The sequence below is a fragment of the Mastacembelus armatus genome, chromosome 7, assembly GCF_900324485.2.
Source record: "Mastacembelus armatus chromosome 7, fMasArm1.2, whole genome shotgun sequence".
NCBI lineage: Eukaryota > Metazoa > Chordata > Actinopteri > Synbranchiformes > Mastacembelidae > Mastacembelus > Mastacembelus armatus.
In genome coordinates, this window is record NC_046639.1 from 1938103 (window position 1) to 1963678 (window position 25576).

General features: G+C 42.1%; 3 protein-coding genes across 3 annotated transcripts; 1 reads left to right on the plus strand and 2 right to left on the minus strand.

Annotated features, from left to right (window-relative positions):
• The first annotated feature begins 3645 nt into the window (after nt 1–3645).
• Nucleotides 3646–15615, plus strand: tspan2b (tetraspanin 2b). Its single transcript, XM_026332390.2, has 8 exons — nt 3646–3856; nt 10020–10122; nt 12431–12528; nt 12658–12732; nt 12822–12905; nt 13037–13093; nt 13175–13258; nt 13347–15615. The coding sequence occupies exons 1-8, from the start codon at nt 3788–3790 to the stop codon at nt 13410–13412; spliced, it is 636 nt and encodes a 211-aa protein (XP_026188175.1). The 5' UTR covers nt 3646–3787; the 3' UTR covers nt 13413–15615.
• Nucleotides 15616–17625: 2010 nt separating this feature from the next.
• Nucleotides 17626–20350, minus strand: LOC113145537 (mitochondrial glutamate carrier 1-like). Its single transcript, XM_026332378.1, has 9 exons — nt 20237–20350; nt 19698–19823; nt 19297–19352; nt 18994–19084; nt 18783–18901; nt 18470–18665; nt 18215–18372; nt 17998–18073; nt 17626–17861 (listed from the first exon to the last, which is right to left on the minus strand). Exons 1-9 carry the CDS (start codon nt 20257–20259, stop codon nt 17702–17704), a joined length of 1005 nt encoding a protein of 334 aa, XP_026188163.1. The 5' UTR covers nt 20260–20350; the 3' UTR covers nt 17626–17701.
• Nucleotides 20351–22595: 2245 nt separating this feature from the next.
• On the minus strand, nt 22596–24802 carry LOC113145554 (follitropin subunit beta-like). The gene is given in 5 exon segments (XM_026332402.1): nt 22596–22621; nt 22624–22876; nt 23129–23291; nt 23413–23438; nt 23918–24802. Coding segments are annotated over 4 exon segments (450 nt in total). The 5' UTR covers nt 23421–23438; nt 23918–24802.
• Between the last annotated feature and the right edge of the window lie 774 nt (nt 24803–25576).

The window sequence follows — 25576 nt, forward strand, 5'->3', positions numbered from 1 at the left end:
CCCTGAGCTCCAGGTGGTTTTGAAGCTTCTTTCTGCTCATTGTTTTGGTTTCTCAGTCCAATGCTTTACTGTTTTGTGATCTCACCACATCCATCAGAATTTCCAAATGCACTGAACATTTTGCAGCTCAAAGTGGGACAGCAATTGCAAGCGGACACAGAGACTCTGGTCTAAGCACCTCAAAACCCAAGAGTCCATAGCTGCAAAGAATTTTCAGGAAGCCTCAAAATGACAAGACCAGGTCAGCACTGCAGCAATAACTCAGCGGAGAGGATAGAAGCCAGCGGCAGAGCGGGGTTGACATCAGGGGAATGCAGCACAGACACAAACATCCCTTGTAGAGCCATAACCAGGCTCAGGCTCTTCGTGAGGTGAAGAAAAGTTATTCACACTGTGCAGGCCTGAGAGCCCAGCTCGGCATTTTATACACACAGGGGAAGATGGATTGTCTGTGGTGTTCCTAGCAGTGAAGCAGAATTCCTGTTACCCTGGAAAACTATTGTAAATGCAGTTAATCAACTTCCATTAATTATTATTATTATTATTATTATCATCATCATCATTATCATCAGATTGTTTTTTAGTATTTTACGTCTCTTTTTTTTTTTACATCAGTCTTGGTTCACACTATTATTTTGCTAGAATCTACCACCCTCTAGTGGTTAAGTAGTAAAATATATCAAATGTCAAACGTATGCAAGCATTCTGTTTCCACAAATCCTTTGACTCTCATTCTTCTCACTGAAAGTTGAATTCTGCACCTTTTGTAGCACCATCAATCACCCCAGGTGCCTTGGCTGTGCTTTCAGCTTCATAAATGCTTTTGCTTCAAAGATCATGCCGCATTTTTTTCAGCTCCGGGTTTGTTGCCAGGATACCTCACTGCAGCTACGGCTGTCTGATCAATGGCTTTTCAAGCAGTGACCTCGAACAGCCTCTTAATTTGCCAGGAGCAGCAAACAGGCAGTGTGGTTTGTTAACCTTTTTTCACTTTGCCTCAGTTTTACAGCAGTAGCTGTGAAGGTATTCAAGGCAGGAACCTGCAGGGAAACAGATAAAGTCCATCCTGGCTGCAAACTGAACTTTGACACTGTTCTGAAAAGAGGCAAAAAATGGGCTGTGCCTTATTTTCTCTCATAACTTGCCACGCCTCTTCCACTTTTCAAAAATGAATTGCAGTTCAAGCCTGGAAATGCTGTTATAATAAAAAGCATTTACTTCAATCAGATGCTGCTGGCAAAGATCTTTGAAACGAGGCACGAAACTCTCTGACCATGTGTGAAACCCAGGACATCAGTGAAGCTCTCACCTGCTTTCCTTGGAGATGAACAAATACAGCATATCACCAGTAGATGGTGCTGTGCTGCCACAGGTAAAGGTCACTTTCACTGCCAAAGACTCCTTCCAGGTTGTTGTAATAATGTGTCCATGGATTCTGATCAAGGCTTAATTATTATTTTTATTTTCACAAACTAAAATAACAGCACCATAACAATTTTACTAACCCTGCTTCAGTTTAGTAAGAGACTGATTCACTTCCTGACAAAGTAAGACTATAGCTGACCCTCACCACCAACTGATATCACAGTCTGTCATCAATAATGACCTCAGAACCGAGGAAAAGGTCCAGGACCTGACAAAACATGGGTGTAACAGACAAAAACACAACTGCCTTTACTGACCCCACCCATTTTAAGACAGAAGCAGAAAAGCAAGGACTTTATTGATTACAATTGCTAAGGCTGCAGTGATTGTTATGAATTTGAACAGGCTCTGTTTGTGGCTTACATACAATATTGATTCAAACAGGGTCCTAACATCCACTTATCTGTCAACCAAATGAAAACAGCAGACCAGCTGTAGACTTTGACCCAGAGGGGGCCTGGTATGCGTCATATTGTGCTATAAAAGGACACAGTCAGTTATTTGTTATCTGTTTTCATGAAGGTTAAGACCTGCATTCATTTTCCTTGTTTACATGCTTGGACCCACATAGCAACTGGGCCACCAACAACCAACAGGGACACAGTGGTCTTGTCCATGTCTTATCAGCTTTTCCTCTTTTGGCACTGATCTGGTTAGCATCCAAATGAAACATTTCCTTGTTTGTTTTCTCTCTGTTCTTCACAATTTCCCCTTTCTCAACCTCAGAGCACAACCTCTGCTTTTCAGTTTCAGGATCATTTCTTAAAGATTAATCCATGTACACAGATGAAAAGACCTAGATGTTAATGATTATTCAGATGAACCCATCCGCAAAGTATTTCTTCTATGTCCTCTCTTGCTCTCTCTTCCTCATGTCATTCCTGTCTAACTCCTCCTTCCCTCTCACATTCAGCTTGGCAGACCACTCTGTTCCTCTATAAGGACATTTTCTAACCAGTGTCTCATTCCCCAGCGATAAAATGAACTGCTTTCTAGATGTTTCCTCTGCTCTCCATGGCTGTGGGGACAATATTTATGTTGAACATAGTGCGGCCGCTGAGTTACATGCACCCTCTCACTAATGACACTGGGCGAAGAAATACAGCATAGAGGCTACTCTTTCCATTTCATTAGTAGCAGCCTCAGATCGTATCTGGGTTGAAGTAGTTGCTCAGGATTGGACATAATGCATTAAGAAATGGGATTTCAGTTGTGTTTAAAAATGAAAAGGAATATAAATACTACAAAATAGTGGGTCACAACTGGGCCATTGGGTATGACGCCAACACAGTAGTGTGTTAACTTTACCCAGGATGAAAGCCAACAACCAAGAAAGGGATTGTTTTAACCCAGTAGCTCACAGTAATATGAAACACTAACGATGCAAACCTAGTGGTTGTTAGTGTGACATTACCACAAAAATGTTTTTTGTTCTCCAATAAACTCCAGTGAGTTCCCTTGGTTTTGATATCAAACACTTTAAAGAGTTTATTATTACATAAATATTAAAGGATAAGCAGTGGAGAGTTTTTGGACAAAACATTTGGGACATTTTGTTTATATTTTCTGTCCTTATTAAGAGGCTTGTGGTGCTGCACTGACACCTGGTTTCCTGTACTGTAACACACAGTAAAGGTTTGGGGAAGGCTGTGGTATTGCAAACTGTGGTCAGGAAATGCAACCTCACCTTGTCGTAAAAGGATATTGTGTGATTCCTTTCTGGTCTCTAACAAAATTATTTTAAAAACAAATCAAATATTCTGAACATCTAATGTGCACAAAGGCTTTGCTTTATTTACTTACGGTCTTAGTAATACCTGCTCTGTACTACGAGTCTAAACATAGTAATCTCATGATAAACATGAGATGTATATAAACTGCAGTAAATAGTGGACATTTAGTGTTCATTCAGGCATATAGAACAAATATTGATTATATTGATATATACTGATAGATAGATAGATAGATAGATAGATAGATAGATAGATAGATAGATAGATAGATAGACTTTTTGTTAAAGGAAAAACAACATTTTGGGCAAAGTCCCCATCGTGTAGTCTCGGCCCCCCTTCATCCACCCCTCTGCATTATTGAAAGGGGCGGTCTGGAAAGAGTCTAAGCGGATCTTGCGGTTTTTTGGTGTGTGTGTGTGTATGTGTGTGTGTGTGTGTGTGTGAGAGAGAGAGAGAGAGAGAGAGAGAGAGAGAGAGAGAGAGAGAGAGAGAGAGTATCCGTAAAACCGCTTCTTGACGCACAAGTGTGGACCCGGGTGGACCGTTATTGACACATTGTTCGGAGCCAGTATAACCGCCACAGCACTTCTCTGGGGGCAAAGGCAAAACCCTGCACCAACCAAGCAGAAATGGGAAAGGTGGAAGGAGGGATGAAATGCGTGAAATACCTTTTGTTCGTGTTCAACTTCATATTTTGGGTAAGTGCATGCTGTCTGGTGATGAGATGCGAGTTGTGCGTAAATGAACACCGAGCAAGTGCAGCAGTGGTTCCTCCTCACACTCACACAGCTGCTGTTCGTTTAGTAATGATGCTGAGGCTGTTTGCAGGTTTTGCATTTAACCTCTTGTCGGATTCTTGCGCGCTTTTTTTTCAGTTGCTGTCTGGCGTGGGTTACTCTGGCGCGGAAAGCGTGACAGCCAGAGGTTTTTGGCTCACCGGGCTCAAATCAGATTTTCCGCAGAGGAAAAACCCGCCCCCTTTTTTCCCGGGGAAGCATGTTTTTGAAAGGAAGACTGAATGAAAACACAGGGAGAGATTGAAAGACGGAGCACGGAAAACAAAGTCAGCAGTTTGCATCCTGAGCCACATTGTTTCATTGGTGCAAAGTTGATTGATAAGCTGGAGGTACAGCCTCCACTGGGGCAAAGGATCCCCCCAAATGTTTCCTCCTCCAGCACACAAGAGAGTCACTTTACTCAAGACAAACTGTCAGGTGGATGTGAAAGGTGTGTGTGTGTGTGTGTGTGTGTGTGTGTGTGCTGTACCCACGCTTTGCTTTATAATTCCTGCTATAAATGTATGTGATAACCTGTGTGTGTGTGTGTTTGTGTAAGCACTTTGGTTTATCCATACCACCATTCACAGTCTTTTGTGTGGAAGTTCATTTATTGTGTGTGTGTGTGTGTGTGTGTGCGTGTGTGTGTGTGTGAAGGAGACTGAAAGAGATTTTCCAACAAGCATCTGTGCAGTGGATCAGGCATGGAGTGCAGTGTGAATGGCTCCATTGTAGCAGCGGGACAATAGCATAACTCCAGTCTGCTGCTGCTGCTGCAGCCCGGCTAAGCAGCAGAGCCGGAGACCTAAATACAGCAGCCCCACCGACCCGCTCCATTGAGTGGGTCAATCCACATTTCACACTGTCCTCTGCATTCAGGATGGGCGTGGCTGTTGCTGAAATCTCCTTTTGGTTCACTTACGTGTGAACATATGTTGAGTCAGAGGTGAAGATGTGTGCAATGGCAAACAACTGTAGAAAGCAAATGGTGACAGAAAAATGAGAAAGAAGTAAAGAAAGGAAGACAGTACATGTGACAGGAAGGAAAAGGGTCATCGGGAGATTGAGAGGGATATTCATGTGCGAGCGTGTGTTTGTCCACATGGCAAAAGAGGGACAGTTGGCATGAACCTGACCCAGATAAAGGCAGAAAATGGATCAGTATGATCTTCTGTGGATCCCTGCTGTCTACGAGATTGTTATGTGTCAAGCAGGACCACAAAAAAAACAAAAAAGCATCTTCCCCTGTGTGTATAAAGGCATCTTAACATTCTTTCAGGGCTCTGAAGTGGTCAGCTTTCACTCAGGATCACAGGATCCCAGTATCCCCCCTGAGCTACAGCTGTTTCTGTTGCTGGTGGAGTGACAAATGATAAGTAGAAGAGTGTGTGGAGTAATGAAAGTGGATGGAGGAGGGGCAGCAAGTCTGCCTTGAAGTCCCACACTGGGCCTAGGAGCAGAGACAGACCAGTGGTTCCTATTATGGACAGGCAGCGGATACACAGATGGTTTGCTGTGGCATTATATCCACACACTTTAAACAGAGAACAGAACTTATCTGTCTGAATGATGAGGAATGTCAGACCACACACCATCAGTCAGTACATAGATACTGATCACTTCCTGACTGCACGTCTCACTATCATAAGGAAGCAAAATTCCTGCAGTGTTTCTGTAACTAATCAATGTAAAGCAGGCTAAAGCTTTGTATGTAATACACTGATCGCTGCAAACACAACAGCCTGCAATGGAGCATTAATACCTTGATGGCTTTTCTGGCTTGTGTATGTGAGCTATGTGACTGCCCTACTTAGTCAAACGATAAACCTGTGAGGTAAACAGTTTGGGGGCAAGCACTGCTTCATAGTGGTCTACATGAAAGGTGCAGAACAGAGAGTGTTTCCCACAGCTTCCTCCTGTGGTACACCTCTGCAGCCAAAACACCTGATATGCTTGACATAGGTTGGCTGTGGCTCCTGTCAGCTTAATGATTCATTTGCCTAACTGCTGAAAATTTGCTGAAATTTGTTTATCAGTGACTTGACAGAAAGCAATGTCTTTGTGAAGGTTGGTGTGGAAATCTTCACCTTGAATAAACCACACCAGTCTTTATGATTGCTATTTGCATTGCATGTCAGGGAGCACGGCAGCCTTCCTTGTCATTTCTAATAAAATAGCTGCTTTTTAATCTATATGCTTCCTACCTTAATCTTTACTGTGTAAAACATGGTCAGAACATACTATGTTACATTTTTTCCCTTAGCAAATCACTTAATTTAAGGGTCGAGACACGATTTTGATTTCATGTTACTAGGTGGGCAAGTGTAGCTGAAAATGAAAGGAGCCCCACAGACGTGGACACATTGCCAATCACATTCACACAATTTAGACTCAAGTCATGGTTTATATAAATGATGAGGATGTTATAAGTCCATAACATAACGCACAGAGCATCAGTGTATTAGTTCAGTCTTCCAGTGATATTATTATTCACATTTTCCACAAGTACAAGGAAACATGCTGCTCTCAAAGTCTTAGCTACATCAGGACGAATAGGCTAAATGATCGCCCCTTTACCAAACATTACAACCTAGTGTCATGTTGATTCTTACTGTTTTACACATCAGCATGAGCAGTGCCTGTCCATGACTGTTTTATTGAGAAACCATATGAATATCAACATTTCTGAAAAATATCTTTCTGATGCTTTAGAAAAAAGATATGGCCAAGGAGCTAAATAAGATGCTGTATAGTGGTATATATGTCTTATTATTTAATATTTATTCACATTTACATTTAATATTTATTTACATTTACATTAAACAGTCCTGAGGGAGTTTACTTCAAAACTAAACTGAATTAGTAGTGAGCACTTTTATTGTTATTATTTTATTTTAACATATCTTGGCATGGCTATGGCAAACAAAAAAAAAAACACCTTCTGGCCAGGGAACATAGCTGACTTTGCAGACTATAATTGGCAAAAAGGCTTTTGTTGGTTCTACTTTAAAAAACGCCATTTTACGGTTGTTGAGTATGGACATTAATTCAGGGCGTTTGTACAGAACTTTGCACAGATGTTCCTTGAAATCTAAAGAACTTGTTTAACAGTTTGAAAACTTATGCTACTGGCTTTAATATCAGCACTGACACTGAAACTTAATAATTTTCCAAACACACTTATTGCCACTACACTCCTCTACCCTACTCGCCCTGTGGCAGACTATAATGAGATTTGCTCCACCAATAATTATCTCACTCCTCTTCACAGTTTCTTTCTGCCCATCATTTTAAATATGCACTAGTGTCTGTTTTCCCAAACATATGCCAGTCAAGTTCTGATCGCCCACCAGGATTGAAAGTAGTTTACGTTTGTTCTGCTTTCACATGAGTTTGTTTTAATTAACAGTTTTAAAGTTTTTTTCTGAAAAGAAAGTCTAGTCCTGAAAAGGGATAATGCCACAGACTGTCTCTGACCAAGACCACAGCCCTGCGTTGGCTCTGCCCCTGTTTTCGTGGAAATTCCCCTCACATAAACACTATTTATTTGTGCTGTTCAAAAGTCAGCCTTACACCGCAAAAGATCCTCAGTAAAGCTTTGACAGAGAGATTTCCATCTCTGTCTGTAAATGTCAAGCCCTAAAAGATGTCCTCAAAGGTGTTAGGACGCGAAAGTGGGCAGAGGAACTCTGCTATTCTCCCTTGTGTTTAGAGACACAAACCTCACAGTACCTTTATAACATTAGTATCTTTGTTTCTGGAGTCTGTGTGATGGGTCCTCTTACGATTTATTATCTAGTATCCCCTCTCCCTGAGCTCTTTCGTTCGTTCTTTCATTGTGTCTGTCTTTTTCACTCCCATTGTGTCCCAAAGCGTATAGCCACAGAGAGACAGTGGGTCTTTGTCCTCTGGGTGAAGGTGGGAGGGAGGGAGTGCGATGAGGTGGGGTAGAGGCGGGTCGGGGGCGAGGAGGCGTAGATTTGGGAGGTGGAAAACAGGGAGGAGGGAGGGGTGTGTCTGGTGTCAGCCAGGGTAATGATGGCAGATAAAGTGGTGGGGGGTAAAGCGGGGGGGTATGTAAGCAGTGAAGGGCTTAATGGGACCTTGGGGATAGTCAGGCTCAGCCGTGCCAGTGTTGAGAATGTACTTAGCATGTCAGAGCTGACAGCATTGTTTGATGTGGCCCCCCTGTTCTAAAACGAGACCCTTCAGCGTGGTTTCCATCTATGCATCTGTTTCTGAAAATGTACCCACGATAACAATGACAATGAGCTCTGAGGTCTTTTCATCTGAGACACAAGCACCTGCTCCTCCACTTAGGACTAACACAGTCTACAGTAGCTTGGGATGACCCAGCTATTTTAGCACCATGTTCTTAAATCCACACAATGTACTGTATAGTGGGCACCTCACAGCTCCACCGACATCACTGTACAAATACCAGTGTTAAACAGATCCAGAGCCGCTTTCTGGACTGAGCCAACATGATTCAGTAAGTCTACACATCCTCGGCCTTCACTTCACTGTGCTTTTATCATTTTGGACCTGCTAGTCCTGAAACCCCAAGAGCTCAGCTATCCCATACATCACCTCACATGACACTAAATCCTCAGTTCGGGAGGAAGCCGGCTTCCCAACACCTGTCCCATTCGGATGCTTTACAGCTCAGCCACTGGCTTTACTTCAGACTGATATCAGAAAATATAACCCATGGACTCGGAGTGGAGGAAGAGAGGATGAGAATGAGATAGACAGAAAATCGTACAACAGAAAAGGTGTTGGGTAGATTCGGTAAACAAAAGGCCATAAAGAGAAATTAAGATGCAGCCACAGAACAGTTTGTTTTGCTTGAAATAGTCAACAAAGTTTCTTTAAATAAATTCACTTAACAGCTTGAGGGCACAGGAACAGTAACAAACTGTGGTCCACCTAAATGGTGAGATCTAGGACACAGAAAGCCCATGTGACACACGCTCGTAAATAGTCTCCATTTAGACAAATCACATTATTCTCCACATGCATACACACACATAGACATTAAGTTGTTGTGAAGCTTAGCTCAGATGGTTTTTAGACTGGATTATCCTCGGGGGGCATGGGCTCAGTGATCATTAAAACCTCTCAGTATTGATCTGACAGTGAAGCACCCACCACAGTTTCTGCTCTTTAGAGCATCTCAGATCCCAGAAAAAAGCTTTTTCTTCAAGGACTTCTGACCACTTTAGAGAATAATTGCCTTTTTCTGTAGTCAGTTTGCTGCAAAGCGAGAACACTGCAGGGAGTGGGATTTTGTTCGATATATGCTGCTGGTGGTTTAGATGATGGAAAGTATGAGCAACATGTAACCACATTTCCAAACAAACAGGAGAGCCTGCAAAAACTCAAGGTGCCATACTGCTGACCACAGCCAAGTGGGTCATTTTCTCCCTTCCTGAAAGCCAGAGATCGTTCTTGGTTTTGAAGTTATGTAACTTACATTTTTTCTGGAGAACACTTTCATGAACTATGTATGTTATACAGTATTGTCTTACAAAGAGATATTACATTTTAGCTGCAAAATTACAGTCCTTTGCTTAAGGGTAGTGGGCTGAAGTGGAAACTCCACAGCGCTATTTGCTTTATTTATGTGGAAAATCAGATTTATGGGAGCGAAAGAACAAGTACTGAAAACCTGAACCTGCACTCTTGTGCTTTTAAAGGACATGTGTTGAAGTCTGAGACCAATTTCCAACAGCAGCGTCAGATCTAAACCTTTAATACAAATGGTTTGAGAATCATTCTTCATTGTGACATACGTAACAGAAGACTGAATGCTTTATAATGCTGTATTTCTGCAGCTGTGTGCCAACTGCCTGAATATGATTATGTCCTATTATATTATCCTATTATGGAAGGAAAGAAGAACCATGGGTGTTTCTCAGGGATTGGTTAGTTAATTAAAGCCTGCGTACAAGTGGGTCTTGAAAGTGAACGATTGCAGACCAGTTATTTACTGAAGTTATATATTAGACTGTTTCTGTGTGTGTTTCTGTATTAATCATGTATTATATCTTATTGTATCACTTTCTGTCCTGTCTCCATTCAGTTAATGGGATCCTTTGTTCTGGCTGTGGGACTGTGGCTACGTTTTGATCCAGAAACTGTGTCTCTGCTCAATGGTGACAAGGCTCCAGACACCTTCTTTATTGGTGAGGATCACCTTAAACCTCAGCTAATCTCCGCAGTCACTGTACACAGTGTCGAAATATATTGTGACACATTAACATGTGGTCAAAGATTTTGGTTCAAATGTGTAGAAGTGTTGTTCTCAACGTCAAATGATGATTTTTTTTGTCATGACGCTGAGCTGTTTTTCTTGCAAAGCTCTGTTTGAGTTTGTGTTTTAAATGTATGCTGCTAGGAAACCACTCTAAATGGGTCAAGGAAAGTTTTAGTTGTTTCCCTCTGAAGCATCAGCAATTACACTTTACTGCTACATGACCTCATGAATGTAAAATGGGAATTTAAGGCACATTTTCTTTATTGAAGAGCATGTGGGATTTATTAGACTGACATTTGATAATGACTTTAAATCTCTATAGTTTCCACATATATGTTAGAAACCCAGTCAATATTATGTTGCCCTTTATCTCTCATACACAAATACACGCCACAAACAAATACAAGTACAAGCAAACAGGTTTGTGTTTGTATCTTATGTGCGTGGGTGTAGTAGTTAATAAGATAAAATCATCCGTCTACAAAGGGAAATTTAAGTGCATACATTTTTAGTGTGAATAACAGGAAATGACTGCACAGAGGCACTAACCACCTTTCAACATCACGTCACCTTGCCCACCCTGATGGAAAGAGCCAGGCAGAAGGGGGGGGGGGGGGCGGAGAAAGATGCACAGCAAAGTTTTGAAGTAAACTCAAGATGGGACCTCAAATGAAACGAGAATGGGCAGGAGGAGGCGAGACTGTTTAGCTGTACCGTTCTACATCCACTCACGCACACACGTAGCAGTTTGTGTGATAATATCAGTCATTATAGCAGCGTCCAGACTAAACTACTCTGTTCCTGCACTTTATTTTCTTCTCCAAATCCAAGTCTGCTGTTAAACAGTGATGACGCTGTGGAATAACAGATGAGCGTTCCCTAGTGAGAGCTATTTTCTTACACATTCCTTTAATACCATAGAGGTATTTCATCACTTCTTTCTGTGTGTGTGTGTGTGTGTGTGTGTGTGTGTGTGTGTGTGTGTGTGTGTGTGTTTGGACTGAGACCTGGATGTCCATGCCCATTTAACTGCGAGTGCGTCAGGTTTTCTGACAGAATAGTGCTACACATGGCGATGACAGCTGAGAGCGCTCAGCAGTAATTAAGGCTTGTTCCCATGGCATCAAGGCCGCACCTCTTTTTACTTTGATGTGTGATAAGAAAATGAGAAAAACGTCAGACTAACACACCCAGCACCCAAAGAGCACACCGGTGTAAGCTCAGCGTCTCTTTCAGCTTCCAAATGCAGCCACCATCACTTGTCACTGGCCTGAATAAGATAAAAGCTGCTAACCGATTATTCGACGCCTCAAGCTGACAACTAAATTCTGCGTCTTCACAACAGAAGTAACAACACACCCAACTCAGTTATTATTTCAACTTTTTGTGTTGGCACACCAGGATCCTATGAACTGTCCTCTTTTGTTCCCACCTGAGCCAACATCACCCGGGGGCTTATGTGTCCTCTCTCACCCCATCCTCTGCTGAGCTGTTGCCTAGCAACAGACCCCACCTGTATACGAGCACACTGGTGGAACCAGTCTGTTGTTGAGAGCCTTGCAGACCCATGCTATTCTTTCCTTAATGAACGGGTTAATGGGCGATCAGGACATCTATGGACCTTGGAGCATTTTGCTTTACCCGATAAATCAGGCCCACAAACTTTTTACAAGGCATCTCAATTGAGGATCCCATAAAGTGGACAACACATAAATCCACTCTAACAAGGAAACAGCCGATAAGTTTGCAGCCATTTGCACAGAAGGCCATAGAAATAGTCCAGTGTGAAATGTTAATGTCTAAGCTCTGCTTGGCCACCTAGACAGTGGCTGCTCCAGCTTGCACTCAGCAGCTCATCTTAGTAGGTGCACCTTGCTAAATGTAATGCAGTTTAATTCTCCCTGTTTTACTGTGGAACTGTTGCATTAGACTGCATTCGTCTTAGCTTTGTGCACACTACAAACAGCGGACTGAGTTACCATTCCTGGCTCTGAGCTGCCCCCTGCAGGTGACTCTGTAAAGTTTAATTGCCAAATGAGCTGGCAGAGAAAAGTGGAGCGTGTTAACAGGTATGTAGGAGGAGGAATGACACTACAGTGAGTGCACCTCTTTAAGGTGATACAGATATATAATTATGTAAATGCACAGCAAAATAGAATAAAGGTCTTATTTATGTATATTTTGTTTACACCATTGGTGCATTAAAGTGACAACTCCTACCCCCTTTGTTTCTCCAGGTGTGTATATCCTAATAGGTGCCGGCAGTCTGGTGATGTTAGTTGGTTTCTTTGGCTGCTGTGGAGCAGTTCGGGAATCTCAATGCCTGTTGGGTTCAGTGAGTACAAATCCATACACTTGCACCATATGTCTTAACAAGTAGTCAGTAAATATTTTAAAGCAGGCAGTGATTCTACCTTTAGCATATTTACATGTACTGTTGGGATACCTGGGTTTTCTTTTTCAGTTTTTTGCCTGTCTGTTAATCATCTTTGGAGCTGAAGTGGCAGCAGGAGTGTTTGGATTCTTAAACAAAGAAAAGGTACATTTGTTATTTCATAGTTTGAATAGTTGATATGTTATTTTTGCTTTCCATCCCACCATATAATGCACCTATACTCTCTTCCGCAGATAATTCAAGATATTGAGAACTTTTACACAACAAACTACAATGAAAACAATAATGGCACTTTGATCATCTCGTATCAGAAAATAGTAAGTAACAATAATATAAAAATATAAAAATGTTTTGTGCAACTCTTGGCCCCAAAAATAGCATTATTAGAGAGAATGTTGTGTTTGTTTATGATTAGATATGATTCCAGTGTTTTGCTTCCCACTTTCAGCTGAATTGTTGTGGAACCACAACAAGCCCCTGCCCTGACACCCCACCAGATACCAAGGTAGGTGGCATGGCACCATACAAAACAACCTGGTTCATGCGAAATTAATGTTACTTGATTCCTCTTATCTTTGGTCTGCAGGACTGTGGCACAGGCATTAAGGACTTCTTCAACAGTAAACTTCACATCATCGGGTACGTGGGCATCGGCATCGCTGGAGTTATGGTGAGCCTGGATCTGAGAAGAGTTGAACACACACATGAAATAAATACGGATCCTCAGGATTTCATTTAAAACCTTTTCCTCTCAACAGATCCTTGGGATGATATTCAGTATGGTTCTCTGCTGTGCCATTCGCAACAGCAGGGAGGTCATCTAAGCTGGATCCTTGACCTCTACCCTTCACCTCTCATTCACCACACCCCCTCCCTTGTACAGCCTTTATATCAAATGTCAAACCTTGACCCAGGACCCAGGCAATTCACCATGTCCTAAAAATTCCTTCCCACCCAGCTCGTCTGGCCTGATCTTTTTTTCCTCTGAAATTTTCTTTATTTATTTGCTGCCACAAGCTGAGCAGCATATTCCACCTTTCTTAAAACACTGACACTTCACATTTCCAGGGGGAGTGAGATACTGTACAATCTGATGATGATTTGACAATCTGTCAGTTTGTTTTTGCTTTTGACCATTTGGCCACCACTAAAAATTTCAAGCCACATTGTGTCACAGTAGTGTCAGTGCTTTTTCACACAGCCTCGACACTGACCCCACGGCTGAGGGAAACTAAATCTGAGGTGAAAGCAGCTGAGTTTGCTTATCTGTGCACACATAATCAGCATGCACGCACACACACACACACACACACACAGATGGGTGCGTACACACACACGCAAACACAGAAATACTGTGTTATATGACACTTAAAAAAGGTGGCCTGACATCTCATAGGGAGTCCTGATTGGTGGAATTAGTGTGAAGCTGGGAATAGCTAGTGAATGCATCCATCTTGAAAAATGTTACAGTGCACAGAGCAGAAAAGATACACAGTACTTGACTGTTGGGGAGGGTTGGGTTAGAAGATTGATAACTCTATGGTTAAATATGAGGCTGCAGACAGCGACTGATGAGCTTAGCACAGACTGTAGACAATAGGAAACAGCTGGTTTGGCTCTATATGAACACCGTTAGTGCGGAGCCACACTGTTTCCTCCTGTTTTTCAGGCTTTATTCAAAGCTAATAGCCTTGGCTGTAAACACACATCAACATCATCACACTTAACATACGACGCTGGCACCGTTGAGAAATGTTCACTATGGCAGGTTACACAACTTCAGCAGACACTCTGGTCAGGTGCCTTGGTTTTAAATACAGCTCCATATCAGCTTCAAACCAAATCCAGCCATACACAAATTCCATTTCCTACCAATTTCTTCTTAATAGATACATAAGAGAATATCCTTTGACCGTATGTTAGGAAAACCAAGATCACATGGCCATGTTTACAGACTGAGCATGTGTAGCACCAATCATCATAAAAATATTTGGTTATCTAAGCCAGACCTTCGATCGCTCCCTGTTTTCGTCTTTTTCGTCCCCACAAGAAAAACCAGAAGACAACTTTTTCATTCCACACTGCCTTCACCTCAGATAGATGGAGAAACACAATCTGAAATCACTTCCATTTATCCAGATCAAATCAGGCCACTATTAATTTCAAAGGGTTTATTCCAAGCTTCAGGACTCGGGTATGTAAATATGTGTGAGTTTTTTGTAGTTGTACATTATTTGTGGCTAATGTGATACTTTACGTACTATTTAATATGACATGTAGACAGATTTGCTGTAGTTGGACAGTGTTGTAGTCATGACAGTGTTTGTAATAGTTAAAGCAAATCCACACAGCTAAAACTACTTCTTCATGTGCCTTTCTTTTATAATGAGTTCTTTTTAAACAACAGGCTGTCTGGACATAGCGAACCACCATAGTAAATGTGCACATATGTTTGTAGAGTTAAACTACAACTATATGTCACACATGTTCATTGAGTAGCACATTTAGCTCCACTTGCCATTAGTGTCGTGGTGTTTTTTAAAGTGTCACACTCTAGCCATGAAAGCTGAAGTGGTGCAAGCAGCAAATGTCTTTTTCTTGATACTAAAATAATCTGAGGATTGAACACAAAAAAACCCCAATAATCCTAGTGAAAGTGATGGAAAACCTTATATTGAATGTTGCCTTCACTCCTTCACATTTCAGTGTAAGTTGTCACAAGTGCGGAGACAACAAAGCCTACTTCCCACATGTTGGCGTTCACTAGGCAGAGGACTGGGACAACAAGGTCACTGTATTGTCACATCAGAGGCTGCGTGGAGTTAAAATAGAATGAACTAGGTCAAACTGTAGGGCAACCCAATCCACAATGCTGTTGCTGAGTCCCTCAGCTAAATCTGGAGGCGCAACGTGCTGTGTACACAGTCAAGCCTTTCATAGTTGATTGTGTGTTAATTTATTTGAATATCATCCCAGGCTTCTCAGGAACATAGCTGCTTGAACTTTAATAAAGCTTTTAAAGTTGTACTGAGTTTATTGTGTCTTCTTGCAACACAAAGGTTCCCATCTACTTATATCATCAGTTTATACAGTAGATTTTCCCTGTTATATTGAAATCTGCTAAGCTTTATAGATACAGACGTACATATATGGATGTTAAGAATATGGTTTTTAACTAAAATGACCCATGTCACCACTTAAGATCATTTTGTTTTAAATATGAACTCAAATGATAAAACTATCATTACATCATGAGGTGATTTCTATTTCTTCACAGATGATTGCGTGTGAGATCCCGTCATTAAGTGGGTTTCCAGGTTTAGTCACAGGAATCTTGTGTCAGTTTCACCTTTCAGCACTTGAGCTTAAAGGACAGCTGAATATTTGGTTGAGGGGACAGTAATGCTTGTGATGCTGGCAGAGCCTCTGGGAGTAGAGTTACTCCCACACTGCAGCATGAGCATTTTACAGCCACAGACTTTTCCATGCCAGTGATGCATGTGTAGAGAAGTAGGGTAACACATTTCAAGCTTGCATCAGAAATAATTTTAAGTGTGTCTACACTCAACATGCTGCTTGTTTCCAATAGTCCTTTCTCCTACTTCGGGCTACACACACTTCACAAATAACACAAATAAACACTGCATTTAGAAATATTTATTCAGCAGTTAGACATCTGTATTTACATTTGGAATTCCCAAGTGAAAATAAATTGTCTCAACTGGCCGAAACACTCACACGTTAAAAGGCTCTAAATTTGAGTTTAACCTGCACTGGTTCAGGAAAATGAAAATCTTATGGATATATATTTACAGCAGTAAAAGCAACCACATTTATTTTTCCAGAAGACAGTGTACCCTAACAATGCACTTTCTGTGCGGCGTCTAAATGCCTAACATAATGCATTTGTGAGTGTTTCTTAATGCATATGAAAACCTGACATAGTCAGAAACAACTACAGTTAACCAAGTGGCTGCAAAGTTGCACTTGACTTGGCAGACTTGGTCCCAAAAGCACAGAAAATCCCATTAATAGAGTTTTTCTACTGCAGTTTACCAACCATCAAACAACATTTTCTTCCCCCTAAAAGCATCTGTCTTAAGTCATCTGCTGAAGCCTTTACCGAACTGCTTTTCTGCAGAGTTAAGGTTGTAAGTTACAGACTCGTGCAAGCTCCTAGAGAAACATTTGCAAAGCCCAGTAAAAACATCTTAAGCACGATCACTGTGAAAAATAAGCACCAGATGGCTTATATGGCAAGCCTTAATCTTGTGTCCAACAATGTAAAGAGTAGGAGTGTACTGGTAAACTATGTACCAGACAGGAAAACCACTCTTTGTAATAGAAACCCTGGCATCTCTATGTAACATAGCAGTGGGGTCTAAATCTTGCCCACCAGGTGTTTTTCTGACCAGGCTGTTAAAACAACAACATTATGGCAATTCTGTTGGGAAAAAGTGATTTAACAAATTAACTTCATTTCAATAACAAATATACTATATACACAGGCCAGGATCAACATCCATGACCCAGATTCATAAAAAAAAACTTTAAAACTGGATTGACACAAGTAATATAAAGTTTCAGTGTTCTGCTGTCATTATTAGGTGCTGCTTGGTGCACTGAGGGCTCCTGCTACACCTTGCAACAGCGTCAACTAGGATCACATGTGCAGGGACTTACAGGTTAGGGTTACTGTGAATGGTAAGTGATATGAGGTGCATTTAGGGGTAGGTGCCAAATCTAAGGAAGCCTGGTAAGAGGTTTGGTGCCAAAGCAGTACAGTCAAGTCCAATATGGGTGATATAGGCTATTAATGTCAGACACTCTAGTCCCTCAGTGAGGGAAGCAAGTCACTCCCTGCCATAAGCTCCACTGAAGCCCATATAGACAGATATGATTCAGTCTCACCCTCTTAAGTAAGAGTTAGTCATTTGAAATCATTTTGAAATAAAATGGCATCTCTCTGGTCCCTTGAGTATTTCACTCAAAAGAGAAAAACCTCCAACAGTAAAGAAGGTACACAGTAAGAGAGAACTGGGTCCATGGCTACGCCCAGGGCATAGCTGCCTGTAATTTAATGAGGTGGCAGAAAGGCTAGGAAACAGCTTGTTTATGCAGAATAGATGTTGTGCGGAGTGTACCCCAGCAGGATCTCTCCGACCCCTACAAAGTACACAACCTGAGCAATGCCAAAGAGTGGAGCAATAACCAGGGCCCGGCAACTGGCCCCCTTGAGGAATGCACCGGGACCCTCTTTTCTCAGGATCTTTCTGTGAAGGACGAGAGAGCACAGGGTTAGCTCATGATCTACGTCAATCGTCTCAACCCCACTGAGGGAGAAGCACAATGTTTGATGGTGTATCATCCTAGTAACATTTGCTGGTCCAGTGATGAAGACAGGATTACCTGACACAGTCCACTACTCCAGTGTAGGTTTCCTCATTTGCGCCTTTTTTGAGTGATTGTAGCCTGGTCTTGACCACTGCACAAGGCGTACAAAATTTATTTTAGCTCAGAATGTATAAAACTGTATAAAAAAGCTTAAAATGTTACTTAAAATAAATGGGTTCAGCTCCCAGGGACCAAAACATGAGCATTTATCTGCCCAGACTGGGTAATTTACCATCACAAGGGCTAACGGCCACAGCAGCAAGGGATCCAGCCAGGCAACCAGACATGAAGGACCAATAGAAGGGAACAGATGGGTTTTCAAGTGAATGCTGGCCGAGCTGGTGCAGGTGTGCAAAAAGAGGAAAATACACCACAGAGAACGGGATATCCCTGGGAAAGCAAAAAAAACAAGCACCTTCATATTAGGAGGCCACTCAACACAGACAGAAAACCGCTTAAGCAAGTACAAGAGCTGAATTCCACCCACCTCATTAAGGTGGCTCCGAGTCCCCTGTACAGTCCCGTGACTCCTTTGGTCCTCAGAAGCTCTCTGGTGATCTGTGTGGCGGACACTCGCATGACTTGAGACGCAGGGCTAGTGTTGTAAGAACGGCTAAGGACGGCACTGGTCCCCCCAATCTTCAAAGCCGTTACCACACTCGGCATCACCCTCTGCTGGGCCGCTGGCACCCATGGGGAACATACGCACATGTATTACCACTGTTTTTCACTAGAGTGTAACATACAGCATCCCAAAACACTACGCTGATAGCACATTCTGTTGATTTCCTTGTACTTACCTATCCTCCCAGCATCCTGCAACTGGATCTTGAGCATCTCCATTGGTGTGGTGATAATCACCTGACACATTCCTGCACAGCATCCTGCAAACATCTCCTTGAACACTGTCAACCTGCCACTGAAGAGAGACATACCAAGTTAAGAAACGAGATCAAAAACCTAATATGACATTGCAGTTCAGTCTGTCTTTTTCTCAGAGCTTCTACCAACCTGTCTTTGCTCAGCTGGTGGCGGAAGAAGTCGTTAGCAGCTAGTTTGATGGCTTTTTCCGGAGTTACCAGGGTGAGATTCACTGCAGCACCTGAAATAACAAGCACTATTCATGACCACCTTAAATCATCAAACAAAAATGCCAAAGTTTAACAAAATTAATATATTTTAAATAAAAGTTGAGGTATAAACACAGACGTTGCCAATTTAAGTGACGTAAAAGTAGGTGTCCACCAAGAATCTGTTAGTCAAGGTAACTGTTCAATAATTAGTAATAAGTATAGACAGTCGGCGTAGTCTTACCTCTATACATCCCAAAGTATCCTTCAGATTTAACCGTTTTTATTAGGCAATCCATCCTGAAGAAGAAGAAAGATTATTTAAAGATTGTCTCATCATATCATAGTACGCCAACCTGGGGGGAAACATTTGCTGAGTTCAGTTTCTCACAGTTGGCACTTTAACAATTATTAACACATTCACTGAACCCAGAGAGACAGCTTGTTTTAAAGGTGTTATTGAGAGATGACTTGAGCTTTAAGGAACTTTCTTGATGAAAAGGCCATTGTGTATGCAGGTAATTAGGTCATGCTACAATAACACAATAACACAACATAAAAAAATGATAGTAATAATAGTAATAATACAGTGGAAAACCACGAGACAACGCATGTGAAAATTCTTTTGCAAATGAGTGGTCTTACATGTTTTTGTACAGTTGCTGGCCGCTACGCTGGTTCTGCAAGCGGGTCTTGGCCAGGTCGATCGGAAACACACAGGTGACTCCCACCATGCCTGCTATCCCTCCATTAATCAGTTTGGCTGGGAGGCTGTCAGAACAGACATGTGCATAACAATCATTCTTATTCAAACATTTGTAGAAGCGGAGTAAGGTGGGGCAGTATCAGGTGAGGCAACAAACCCTGCTGAAACAGAACTGAAACAGTTCAAGGGACTGGGGGTCTAGAGAAACGTCATTAGCTCTAAAACATTTTGCTTTGTGTGTGAGGCATTAGCTTTGTAACCCAACTGGCTAAAGAGTGAGTCCCTCCAGGAATCTGGTCACCCAAAAATAACTTGTCAACAGCAAACCAAACCACAGACACATGTATGAGCCATCACACTATGGTTTGCCATGTTAGCTCTATAAACACACCGTATGGCAAGATAGCACTGTTGACTATTTGAAATGAATTCAGTTAAATAATTAAGCATCCTTTACGCCAGAGAGAACAGTCCGTACCTAATCTGCTGTTGCTGGGCCATGGTTCTTGGTTGAGTGCAAAACGTTGGTCAGCACAAAGAGGGCCGAGGAGGGAGAGCAGGCTGAGGGTCCCTGAGAGACACTGAGCAAGGCAAGAGTAGAAAGAAGCTCAGGGTTATATATATAGAGAGGGAGATCCAGGGATAAATTTGATAGTACTCTCCACCCACCACACTCTGAGCCAAGAAATGGAGCCAGGGTTAGTCATAAGCTTACTAATATCAAAGCACAATCCAAATAGCTCCCCAACATAAACCTGCCTACTGAAATAATCAGTTCCTGTTACAAACAGGCTTCAGTCCCAGGTATTATGATCTATATGATCACTCATGGGGTAGGTCAGCCTTAAATAAAGAAGCCATAGGTCCTTATTTAGCTCTTTACATTTGTAGCAGCCTTATAATTTAGGTCAAGAGGACCTCAGAAGACCTCAGTCAGTCAGTCAGTCAGTCAGTCAGTCAGTCAGTCAGTCAGTCAGTCAGTCAGTCAGTCAGTCAGTCAGTCAGTCAGTCAGTCAGTCAGTCAGTCAGTCAGTCAGTCAGTCAGTCAGTCAGTCAGTCAGTCAGTCAGTCAGTCAGTCAGTCAGTCAGTCAGTCATTCAGTCATTCAGTCAGTCAGTCAGTCCGTCAGTCATTCAGTCAGTCAGTCAGTCATTCAGTCAGTCAGTCAGTCAGTCAGTCCGTCAGTCATTCAGTCATTCAGTCAGTCAGTCAGTCCGTCAGTCATTCAGTCATTCAGTCAGTCAGTCAGTCCGTCAGTCAGTCAGTCAGTCAGTCAGTCAGTCAGTCAGTCAGTCAGTCAGTCAGTCAGTCAGTCCGTCATTCAGTCCGTCAGTCAGTCAGTCATTCAGTCAGTCAGTCAGTCAGTCAGTCAGTCAGTCAGTCAGTCAGTCAGTCAGTCAGTCAGTCAGTCAGTCAGTCAGTCAGTCAGTCAGTCAGTCAGTCAGTCAGTCAGTCATTCAGTCAGTCAGTCAGTCCGTCAGTCATTCAGTCAGTCCGTCAGTCCGTCATTCAGTCCGTCAGTCAGTCAGTCATTCAGTCAGTCAGTCATTCAGTCAGTCAGTCAGTCCGTCAGTCCGTCATTCAGTCCGTCAGTCAGTCAGTCATTCAGTCAGTCATTCATTCAGTCAGTCAGTCAGTCCGTCAGTCCGTCATTCAGTCCGTCAGTCAGTCAGTCATTCAGTCAGTCATTCAGTCAGTCATTCAGTCAGTCAGTCAGTCAGTCATTCAGTCAGTCAGTCAGTCAGTCAGTCAGTCAGTCAGTCAGTCAGTCTCTTCAACGCTCAATCCAATTGGTCCATCGCAGTGATCTACCACATTCTGCTCTTACATTTGAAATAAATACATTTACTGTCTGTGTTGCACCTGGTAAAAGATTTTAGTAACGTAGCGGTAACTAATCAATAACGGGGTCACGCTACATCATGAGAGGAAGTTAAAAATGTAAACTGTGAAGTAAGAAACCAGACTTCCGCCTATACGTCTTCAAACTGATGTCGGTGCAGGTTTCTGACAAGGACTCACCTTGAAACGAGGTGAAAATGAGGAAGAAGCTGCCGATCCCTCCGTACAGGTGCAGCACTGAATGGATGAACAGCCTGTGCACCAGCGAAGGACCTCAGTCCTGGACCAATGAAAAAGGTTTTTGTAATGTAGGACGGACTCATCTTAACAAATCTGTTAACCCAGGTTCACATGATGCAACTTTTCTCAACCACAAGTCAAACACGTTCCCGCTGCAGCCCAGGCGCGGTCTGAAATTAAACAACACTAGTTCACGTGTTTCCATGTGTGTGCATGTTCCCCATTCACCTGTGGTCATTTATCCACATAGACATCAAGTGTGAGCTTTATCTTTATTTCCGTCTTCTCTGATGACCTTAACTTTCTTTGTCTTTCCGTTGTTCAGCTTGTGTGCAGGTGTTTTTTCTCATTTTCTGGCACTGACCCTGGACCTGAGCTCTGACTTGCTGATCGTATTAACTTGGGAGATCAATACAAGGAGAAAAAACTAATAAGGTAATACATTCATAAAGGTGGCCTTTGTATAAGGCTTCTGTAAAGTGCATGGCTTTCTAATGTAAATAGCTGACACACAAATTCATTGAACAGCTGTGTGATTCTAGTCACAGATGTGTGACCCTGATAAATGTGTTTCATTCTCCTCCTAACTCGGCTCACCATTGTTACAGACTGATTTAACGTGGAAATGCATGTGTTATGACCTCATTTATTTCCATGTGTTTATTGCATTACAATAACATCAACATGCAGAAACACTTCTGGTCCTTCAGGTTTACAGCTCTATCAAATGCCACGTTTGTGCATTGTTTATATATTTAGCATGAGGTCAGGTCTCCAAAGCGGGCTGGTTCCGGTTCTTTACCCTGCCAAGCGCCATTGTGCATTGGTCGTAAGAGATTTGGCTGGTGCGAATACAATGGAGCATGCGTGTGTCACAGCGCCTACAGCTGCAACGGCGGGCGGCAGGATAATACAGCTGTGGGTTGACATCCTGAGGACAGCCAGGAACACAGGCTGCTCGGTACACCAGGGAGAGAGGCACGCAGCTACGCTGGATCAGGAAGATCCTCCCGAACCGTCCTTTCAGATTGGTGTCCTGAAAAAGTAATTGGGTTTAGGTTGTGGACGGGTTGTAGAGAATAATATGACACTGAGTTTAGACCCAACAAAAACCTACAGTACACTGAAGTTAGTCTTTGACAGGATTTAATTAAGATGCTGAATCCAAAAAAAAACCTCACTGTCATGACATCCAAACCAGCAGGCAACAATGCCTCATTGCATTTCATACAAAACATTTAGAAGAGCATGCACGACAGGTGTGAGAGCGTGTAGCAGTAACAGTCACCTGTGTGTAACAGTAGCCGCTGCAGATGGTGGTGTTGATAGCCACACACTGGTCGCAGTCGTGCCTCTCAATCCATAAGGTGTGGTTCTTCAGCATGCAGGTGCAAACAGTTCCACCCATCAACGCGTACAGCATCAGGCATTTCAACACTAAGAAAGCCATGCTGAAAGTGCAGACACATACAAGTGTCTCTCAGAATAACAATAACAACAAGACAATATCACTGCAACACAATAATTCTGTCAAATGTCAAGCAAACTTATATTGAAGAGAAAAAAACACACCTGGACATGTGACCTCCCTGTACTTCCTGAAATAATAGAGGAGTCCAAGGATGATTGTTTGTGCTTAGATATGCAGAGATGGAGTGTAGAGAAAATGATTTCAATTATTCAATAAATGTGTTGTCTCTCTTATAAATGAGATGAGATTATCTTTTTCTTTCTCGATTCTTCCTCCCACTGTCTCCTCTGTTCACCTGCTGTGGATATCTGAAAAGACTGAGCATGTACATCCTCTTTTATGGGATCTCTAATCCACCCTGACTACAACCTCATTCCAGAAATCACACGTCACCGTTAAAACGGGTCCCAAAACACACATCGCATGCAGTCTGTGTCTCTATAGTGTGTGTGTTAATAAATAGTTTTTATTTTCTCAGGTCATCCTGAAGAAAACGGGCTCAAGCGTCACATTTAAATGCCAGTGTTACGTAACGTTACTGCAGGTCGGGCATGCTGTCACACAACATGTGCAAAACAACAACAAGTTATACAATTCCACACTGACCCTTTGTGGTGTGTATGTCCGGTCAAAGCTGATCCATGTGGTTGTTTCCACACGTTTCAGGTCATGGGAAGTCCACTTAGCAAACTAGGGTTTGAGCTCAGGTTCACAGTGCACCACAATCCCTCCCAAGTGAGTCCCATTTAAAAAGTGAGACTGTGAAGTCAAATGACATGTGATAAATGTAGAGAAAACTGTGTGATGCCTATTGAGTAGCATGAATGCCTATCTGTGCCCCTAAATAATAAGTAAAACTATGAATCAGTTATGAAATATGAATATAAATAAAGAACAGTCTTCATGAACACAAAACTACGTGAAACTGAAACGACTGATTATTAATGATCTCGTCTGGTTACAGGAAGTGAAGTGAAGTGACCTGAATCACACATGTTTAGTCAGTGCTCACATGTTTCTGCCCCACCTGAATGAAAAGGTTGTTCTCTCATTATCCAAACCATTAATACTTTAGTTCATCTCATCTGTTCCTAATGGGAAAGGCCAAGTGTCCTCAGCTTTAACCCTAAAAATTCTTAAAACATGTTTAGCAAAACACCCATAATTTATTGACGTGACCAGAGACTGGGAAACTGTGACCTGCCACTATAATTAAAGCTGCATGCCCAGTAATTCCCTGTGGAGCCCTACACCCTACAATGTTGACGAAAGTTTCCTTTCTGTAAGAAGACTTTGTAAATCTATACAAAAATACATTAACTACAGTGGCAGTTTCATTAGTCTACTTGCACACACCACATACCCTAATTAATCGGAGAGTTTGTCATTATTCTCTGTTTCTGACCTGCACCCTGTTTCTGTCATTTTGTTTTTGCTCTACACTGATCATGGTGGGTCACTGTTACGTAACAAACCCATCAGATAATTACAACAAAGTGGGTCGTGAAGCAGCAATTTCAAATATGGACTACTGTATCTCCTCAAGCATCAGCCGTGTGTCGCCTCAATACTCTGCAGGGTCATACTGAAGAACGCTGTGCAGAAAACTTACAGGTAACTGCAGCACAAAATGTTTGGAGTTTCACCTGAATTTAAAGAAGCATTCCTAAAACTATTCTTCTGGATCACAAGATGTCATCTGTGCCCTGAGCCCAGTAAAAAAGGATCACTTTACTTTAGTGTAACCTACAGGTCTGTGATAAAGCACACAGACAGATCATATAAAATCGAAAACAGATGGGTGAAAAAACAGAAAGTATGCGGAATAAAGCAAATTTAATAATAAACAAAACATCTAATCACAATAAATCTTAAAATAAACATGTAAAAATAAAACTTTCGATGCTGAATGGGGATTTATATTAATGCTACCTTTTCCCAGCAGTGTTGAGAGATGGCAGATTTTTTTCACAGCTGTTGGTTTTGAATAACTGGTTTGTGAAACTTTGCATCCAAGACTGAATGTTTAGTCAGATTTGCTGTGTTGTGGTAGAAAGGTCCAGAACTCAAGTAGGCCAGCTAAGAAGGACAGGTCACTTCACTGCCCTCCTTAGCTTGTCTTCCTTATCGACAGGCTGTCTGCAGGTGATGTTTAAAGTGGTTTATATTCTGTGGCTTTCTTTTACAGATCATACTGTACGGGACACTCTACACGCTCCGATAAGGCTCTGGAACTGGGTCAGACAGAAACATGAATCTGTTTTG

Coding starts and splice junctions, on each gene's coding strand:
- tspan2b (XM_026332390.2), top strand. CDS start 3,788: ATGGGAAAGGTGGAAGGAGGGATGAAATGCGTGAAATACCTTTTGTTC. Junction 12,906..13,036: donor TCATCTCGTATCAGAAAATA/GTAAGTAACAAT, acceptor TCCCACTTTCAG/CTGAATTGTTGTGGAACCAC. Junction 13,259..13,346: donor TCGGCATCGCTGGAGTTATG/GTGAGCCTGGAT, acceptor TCCTCTCAACAG/ATCCTTGGGATGATATTCAG.
- LOC113145537 (XM_026332378.1), bottom strand. CDS start 20,259: ATGGCCCAGCAACAGCAGATTAG. Junction 18,902..18,993: donor CACCAGCTGAGCAAAGACAG/GTTGGTAGAAGC, acceptor GTCTCTCTTCAG/TGGCAGGTTGACAGTGTTCA. Junction 18,666..18,782: donor GCAGGATGCTGGGAGGATAG/GTAAGTACAAGG, acceptor CATGGGTGCCAG/CGGCCCAGCAGAGGGTGATG.